Source organism: Micropterus salmoides, unplaced genomic scaffold (assembly GCF_014851395.1).
Source record: "Micropterus salmoides isolate LMB-PRFRI ecotype aquatic unplaced genomic scaffold, ASM1485139v1 Ms_hic_scaffold_13, whole genome shotgun sequence".
NCBI lineage: Eukaryota > Metazoa > Chordata > Actinopteri > Centrarchiformes > Centrarchidae > Micropterus > Micropterus salmoides.
Genome location: NW_024040374.1, coordinates 6932356 through 6940419, shown reverse-complemented (window position 1 = coordinate 6940419; position 8064 = coordinate 6932356). Strand labels below are relative to the sequence as shown.

At 38.3% G+C, this 8064-nt stretch overlaps 1 protein-coding gene across 1 annotated transcript in view; it reads right to left on the bottom strand.

Annotated features, from left to right (window-relative positions):
• Positions 1–718: 718 nt before the first annotated feature.
• The window catches only part of LOC119900371 (ephrin type-B receptor 1-like), a 97448-nt gene continuing 90102 nt past the window's right edge, over positions 719–8064 (bottom strand). Inside the window, exon 20 of the mRNA XM_038715245.1 lies at positions 719–6568. Within this exon, the coding sequence (XP_038571173.1) occupies positions 6457–6568 (112 nt within the window). The 3' untranslated portion in view covers positions 719–6456. The remainder of the gene's footprint in view (positions 6569–8064) is intronic.

Genomic DNA, 8064 nt, shown 5'->3' with positions numbered 1-8064 from the left:
TAATCTTCTTCTGCCCTAATTAAAAACCAATATGTAGAAAAGTTTTGAAGTGGTGATGAAGGTGATAAAATATGGAAATGACAATAAAGCTTTGTTATTACCCCAAATTAGGAAATATTACACACAAAAATACATGTACGTTTAGTTTGCCCAAAAGTAATTCACAGACAAAGAAATGTAGTTTGTTATTCTACATTTGTTTGGGGTCAATTAAATACCTGAGTTCTCATGAACAATCATCATTTTGAAACATATCACTGGTTCAAGATCATGTTTATAATGCAATGTAAACATGTAAACATGCAATGCAATGTATACAATTCTGTATCAATATGATTAAACAATGTTAGGTATGTTTTATGGGCTGTTCAAGGAATAGTTTATCAGTATTGTCAATCTATCTTGCAGAGAGTTAAATGATTGGTACCACTCTCATGTCTGTATGGTAAGTGTGAAGTTACCGCTAGCAGCCAGTTAGCTTAGCTTAACATCAAGCAGTGCCCTTTTTCAGTATGAAGTGCTAAATGGTGTTTTTTGTGTAAAAATTGTGGATTTTACACTTAAATGAGACATAATGTGTGAGCTTTAGACATTTTGATATGCAGATTTTGTTAACTACATAATATATAGAATATACTGTATGTACCCTTCAATTTCCTCTTCTCTGTCCTTCATCTTCAGCTTGACTGTGTGTTAATTGAGTGCCGAAGCTGATCAGTTTGATTGATTTGTCTTCTTTATTGACAAACAGTGCATTGTAAATGTAAGACTCAGAAAGTTAACAGCTACAAACTCACACACGCACGATGTACAAACATTTTACTGTACACTGAACAGCACACACACATTATATTACACACGCACACACGCACGCACACACAAAGATGCACAGGCGTGCGCACACTCATTTTATATTACAGTATTAATTTATAATACATTACAGTGGGATGCTCTGACTATATGAGCAGTAACACCTATAACAGTATTGTAGGTAAACAAGAGAAAGGCAGACTACAGCTGATTACTGAGCTGTTTTTTCTTTTTTCAAGAGAAACCAATATACATTACATTTATACTAAAACGTATGGCAAGCAGTAGGAAAGAAAATAAATAAAAATGTAATCATTTAAAAGGAGAAAATCTTTTCTGCATATCCAGAATGTATATAGCCAGACTGCTTTAGCTCACGTTAATGGAACACTGTGAACGACTGGACACATGGAACAAAAGTTACCGGCTAAAATTGGATGACAAACCCTTATTTTTCGGTAGACCTTTACTTTCACAGTTTTGGGATAAATGCTCTAAAAAAAAACACAACAACACACTGCAGGTTTCTTTTGCGTAAAGTGATACTTGCCGGGGCATCATTAAGCGATGCAAGATAAAAATGTTTGCGAGAATAGTGCATCTAAGAATAAAACAAGTGCTCGACACGCTTGCCTTTAAACCATTAGTCTGGAGACTGCAGACTGGAAGCAGTACAGAGAGGTTGTGGGCATTAGGAGAAGAAAGAGGACAGCCGGGTATAGCAGGGAGAGCGAGAGAAACAAAAAGAGAAAGTGTAATCTCTCCACACCCAGGCTCATTTTTATTCCAATACGAGAGTCGAGCTTTGCCTATCACGCCTCCGCCCCTTGCTTTTCTCTCTTCTTCTGTTATCCTTCCCTTCTCCTCTGCCTCTTCTATTACCTATTCCCTTTCACTTTCTTCCTTCTCTTCATAACTCGCCTCCTCTCATCTCCAACATCACCTACAGTATCTTTTACACCAGAGTAACAGGAGAAGAGAAAAGCAGCCCAGACAGTCCAGCTTCCCGGAAATAACTGCAATTAAAAGATAAATCCACCCTTAGGCACTTGGAGGAGCTTCTGGTGACACAACTTGCATTTCTGGGCCTGCGTTGTATATGTTGTGGTATATTTTTCCTGTTTCAGTGGTTAATTGGCCAAACCTAATGTGACATCATGTTGATACATTTCCAGCACAGTTACAGTGGAGACTAAATGGAGTTTTCTATCTGTAACATCTGCAGTAAATGTCAGGTTTTGGTGTCAGTCCCTCAGAGGGCTGGCGAGGGTTTTTGTCTGCAGCTTCCATTTGTACCACCATTCAACAATGAACGGAGAGAATGTATCATAGTTGTCTCCACTGGCAGTAATCCCAGCACACCAGAGTGCATTTCAGCTGCGAAATGTTGAGTTTTTACAGAGGAGAGAGACAGTGGTCACAACATTAATGTTCGCAGACTGGTCAGATGCTCCCGCACTTTTTAAGAGCAGCAAGTTTCATATCAAAATCCTAATAAACAACAAGTATAACAAATTTAGAAACCTTTGAGGGTGGATCTTTCCACTTTAAAACATAAGAAGCTGCATCCCAAATCCATACTATATAAAGTTCTGAAGTGGGAGGAGCTATTTCAGGCGCCTCTGTTTCTGCAAGTTAAAGCCCCATTTATATTTCCCATAGACAATGACCCCATTTACACTTAATCATTTAATGAGTCTTGGGCAGATCAGATAGCTATCCGATCTCAAGAAAGCGTAGTGTATGTGTAAATCCAAGAAGCATTCAAGACGGATTGAAGTCCGATTCTAGCCAGACCCTTAAAAGATATAAATGCATAGTATACTTTTTATAGCAGTATACAAATAAATCAACAAGGTAGGAAGTTACCCTATAGAGTTTTTGACCACTAGTAGCACTATGGATTTATGTTTTTAGATGTGGGTCAAGTGCACATGCACAGACATGCGGGTGACGTGATTCACATTATAATGGTTTCACATTATTCCACTCTACTGCAAAGCAACATTAAAGGTCAGGAAAGAAGAAGACTGATAGCAGGTAAACATGGTTGTAAACAATGCAGGTTTAAAATGTAAAAACTATTCCAAAATGATTTATAAGGAAGGAAATACATTCAACATGTTTGTTAGACCTCAAGGATACACAAAGTGTGTTTTGATGATTAACACTGAATGTAAACAGAAACACTGTTTAAAAGGAAACTCCACAGGGCAACTTTAACAGTTCATCAGGAAATTATACAATATATGCATCGATGCATGTCAACTTTAAAAAGTGTCCATCAACAGCAAACTCAAAAATAATTTATAATTTGCAGAGTAAACACACTATTGAGTTTTTACCCAAAACCTGCTGAGATTTAGTATGTAGTATGGAGTTGTGACACAGCTAGTGTCTTAGAGAAGCATTTTATCTTTAAAACGTCTATAGTAACAGATGTTTCCACTGATTTTACAATCAAATTTCAATACTTTGTTGGTCTGGTTTGGATGATAAAACTCTGTTTATGTGCCTAAAATAGTAAATTGGAAGCTTGGTGATTTGTATTTTTCAAATGGGAAACATTTAAAAAGCTTGATGTCAAAACTCCCCTCTAAAAAGGATTAAAAATGTAATTTAGCCTTGAATTAGAAGATGGGCCCAGAAATTCAGCACTGATATAATCAGAAAGTGTATTAACTCTGTTTTCTTGTATAATAGTCTTGTTCACATTCACAAATAGAGCAGTCTCAAAGGTTTTAGTAGCTGGATTTAGGATGGATTTAACTTTTAATAAGCACAGAAAACTTCAAACACCAACAACAGTTGAACTCCATGAACTCTTAAAAAACTTCATCTTGGTTTAATCTTTTGATGACTTACCAGAAAATGATACCATTTTATGCAGCAATGTAGACAAAACTCACATCTGTTGTGTTCCTGAGTTATCCTCTCTGTGGTGTATATTTGTGCTCAAACCATAGTATAAATTCAAGACATGCTGTAAATCATTTATGCCGTCATTGTCTTTTCACACACACACACACACACACACACACGCTGACACAGGAATGTGAAATGCCTCTGAAAGCTCACATCTAACCTTGTTAAAGTTACATAATGTATTAAGATGACTGCCTGTGTTGATAGCTTTTATTTCTGCCATGCCATTTTTTGTAGGTGGCATTCAATACGAGCTTTTAGGCACACTCGTCTCACTGTTGGTTAACCACTCGAGCGAGCGCTGAAACGGTTTTTCCAGAGGCATCTATTTACAACGAATTATGCCTCTGCACCACTGACACGCTCCCAGTTGATCTCAATACTTCCTGATAAAATGTTCAATAAGCTATCGTTGCCAGGCAACAAATGCAATTCCGGTCGCGCCAGCGGAGCAGTGTTTCATCAAAAAGTGAAAACGGACATGTTTGGAGGTTTAAAATAGTCACTGGCCTCTTAATGTCATAGTGTTCGTAAATAAAAGACTTTGGGAGTCCAAGAATCGTTCTGTAGTCATGCAGCGGTAAAACGTGTTAAAGGCAAACCTCTAAATACTTTCACTTCTGTCATTGTGAGGAGCCGATGACAAATAAAATCATGACATCCAATCTGTGCTACTGATAAAGTGGGTGCACTCGCATGACCAGAGGTTTAGACTGAAGGCAGAGCGAACCTGCTGTTGTTGCACATCTGGTAAGCTGTTCAGTGCTGAGATAAAAGAGATGTGCTTCTCAACCAGTGTGCCCCAGAGTGAGATCAGGCCTTCTTGATATAATATTTTGTGGAGACTAGTGAGTCAACCATCCCATTTATGTACTAAAACATGATGAATACGATACACTGGCAATTTGCTTCTTGACCCTTGGATTTTACTATATTTTCTTGTTGGATCTTTTCTCTGACATGTCTGAGAAAGCAGCCTTTGTTGCTTGTAAGTGAATGTTGCATAACGCCCAGCATTGTAAAGGTTGCTGTAGACAGACGAGAACAGGGATAGGTCACTTCATGTCTTTTCATCTGCAAACTGACACAACAGTATTAATCAGTTCTGTCAATTGGGAAATGTGACTGTCAAAATAACGACGTGTCCGGCAGCCTATGAACAAAAAAGTGAATTTATACAAAGGCCTTGCCTGCTGCTGAAAAGTGATGATTACCATCTGGACTGCAGCAATACAGTTTTGACAGAAATTAGATTTGTTTCATGCGTGGACAGCACATGAGGCTTGCATTTCTGGTTTGTTCATGCGTTGTATTAATGCCTGACTGGCAGTCAGCTTTAGGATTTGCAGCCAAATCACAAGAACATTGGATGAGAATACCTTTTCTGTCTTTTGAGATTCTCTGGCCGCTGCTGTGTGTTCACAACAGGTGCGTCTCAGCAGCTGGTAATGACTCAATACCCGCAGTCTCTTAAGCAGTTTTTCCTCATCTTCTATACTTTCAGTTGCTTTGTGTTCTGGCTTGGAAAAGGACTTCTTAAATTAGTATAGTAGTTTAATATTTCTTTATCTGATTTTGTTTCCATTTTCTGGTCTATAATTGCCTTTACTCAGAGTGCATTTGTGCTGACTGTAGTCCGTCATCCATTATGAGTTCCCTCTGAATCAAGTATTTTAAGCAGGCTACCCCCATGCGTGGAAGAGTCTTTTCATGGCTGCATGGAAAGTAAAAAAAACTACAAAACCTATTTTTCCGTGTTTTTTCTCTTTCTTTTTTTAGACTGCAGTCCACACCACTTTAAAGTTTGTTCCAGTGACGAGTCAGGCAGAGGAAGATAATCATAGAGAGCTCACAAATACTCCAGTAACAATTAATTGTCCGATGCTGTTGGCAAAAGTGAAAGAAAATGAGCAAATAGGAAATAAACATCCCATTTCATCATATTTACAGGCTCTTCAATATGAAGATATAGTCACAAAGTCCCATTTAACTGTTGCCTCTTGGTCTGCATTCAGATCTGAGCATTTTTTACCAAGACATTGAATTAGTCTCAATAAAACATACTAGAGAAAACAAAGCCTGCTATGGGTCTCCAGAAACACTACTTTAAAGACTTTTTTCAGGCTTTTGGTCCAGTTTTTATCCTTTCATATAAATGTCTGTTCATTCAGTTTCCTCTTCACAGTAGCAGTAGTAGTTTGTGTGATGTATCCTTTGATAATAACCAGTCCATGTTGTCCTTGAACAGTCAAGCTGGTAAAAACTGGTCTTTAGTTTTCAATCATGGAAGTAAAAGTTATCCTGCCGGCAGATTTTGGATGAGAGGGAATCTGTGTTTGTGATTGTACCACTTAGAGACCGAAAAGCTCAGACACATAGAGTTTTTTGTTTTCGATCATAAATCATGTCTGCCCTGTATTTTCTCTTTCACTAACGCTGCATTGAATTCATTCAGAGAAGTATATAGTTTAAATCAATTTGGAAAGCTAAATTGTATGAGATAAGTCTGTCCGATGACTGAAGGAGGGACCTGGTGACTGCTGAGGCCATGCAGACAAATAAATGGCCACAGTGGTTGTTAAAAACATGTAAAGTGGTTTAGATCTCCAAGACCAGCAAACTGAAGTGTATGAGGGGAAAACCAAAGCGTAAAGATGTCAGCCTGCTCATTCAGACTGTACACACGTCAAATATTTCATACTGTATCGCTCCCCTGTGTGGCTACACAGATTCAGTAGGAGACTGGTCATCGATGTTGTGCCTCATTGACTGAACACTGGTCAGGATTTTCTTCTGGTGTCCGGCTAGAGACACACCAATCCTCTGAAGATCTCTGGAAAAACACAAAAAGAGGCACAGATGTGAGGGTGGCATCATCGTCAAAAAAACATCATATTAATATGTCAATTATTCAGGTTGCTATTTGAAGGTATTTAACACCAATAAATCATTACTGCATTAGTTATGGGCTGCTTAAATAGGAATAAAAAAGATGCCAGTGCACTAAATTAGCAGAGCATGAACATGCAGTGTATATGGGTAAGGGCTGTCTTTGGCTGGTTTGAAATAATAACAAAGTTGTAGCCAGTGTTTAACTAATCATTTCCAAAGAGAAAAACTTATATATTTCACATAATTATCTCTCAACCTTTTAGCTTTTTAAATGTATAGATACATTCTTTTTTGTGGATAAACTGATTTAAGGATTAATAAGAGCACAGAAAAGTCTTATGTTTGCCTATTTAAATATACTGTTAGAAACAGTATGTTTTGCAGGCACATTACATCAGTAAGGTGAAATATAGTGTGCACAAATGTGGGTAGTAACGAGTTACTCTGTTGAAGAAATTGTACTTGTCAGAATAGTTTCAATAGAGAAAAATCATTAATTTTACTATGTTACATTTGAATGCATTCATCACTCTACTTTTATTATATTTGCATTCACGATCTGGCGCTCTGTTATCCTACTGTGGCAACATATCAACATGACTCTATTCTGAGCAACTTAATAGCTCAAGCTACAGAGGGAGTAAAGCAGGGCTTTCAAATAAAGCCAGCAGCTAATATTTACAGACAAATTAACAGTGCACAGGGAAGCTGGCTCCGATTGTGAACACTGGTCTGAGGTCAGTACATCAGAGAACCATGCTGACACTGAGCTGACATTGAGCAGTTGTGTATGTTGACTTAGTGCTAATAAGTTTAATAATATATACACACACACTACATCATGCTTTAAAACTACTACTACGCCTGCTTTCTGCCATAATGTAAATTTTCAAGCTTACAGTGTGCATTTGACTAGTCATGCTAATTGGTGTAGCCAGATGAAGAGAGACAGTACAGTAGAGACCAAATTATGCACATAAAAAAAAGACAACTAATATCATGTGGACATGACTGATACAATATTTCAACCACAGATGGTCTTTCTCAGTTCAAATTGAAGAAGTGAACACACCTGTATTTAAATGTTTTATAAACTAGATTAGGGAACAAAGACCACACCTTGAACTCATCCCATTTCCGCGCACCAAGTACTTAGCACACCTTTTCCGTTCACCTCCCCTTGACTCAGCTTTCTCATCCCCCACCCAAACCACTTCTGCTTTTTCTCTCTCTTTGTCTGCATACAGGAAATGGGGGGTTCGCGCATCTGTCAACAAAGAGACGATTCCCCCACTCATAGTCTCGACTCCTACCGTTTCCCGCGCATCTTCTCGCCAGCAGACACCAGTCTCCTCTTCACTCCTGCATCCATCAGCTACGGATCCGATTCCTACCCTCACCCCTTCATCCCTCATCTGTCTTCCCCTCAACCCCTCA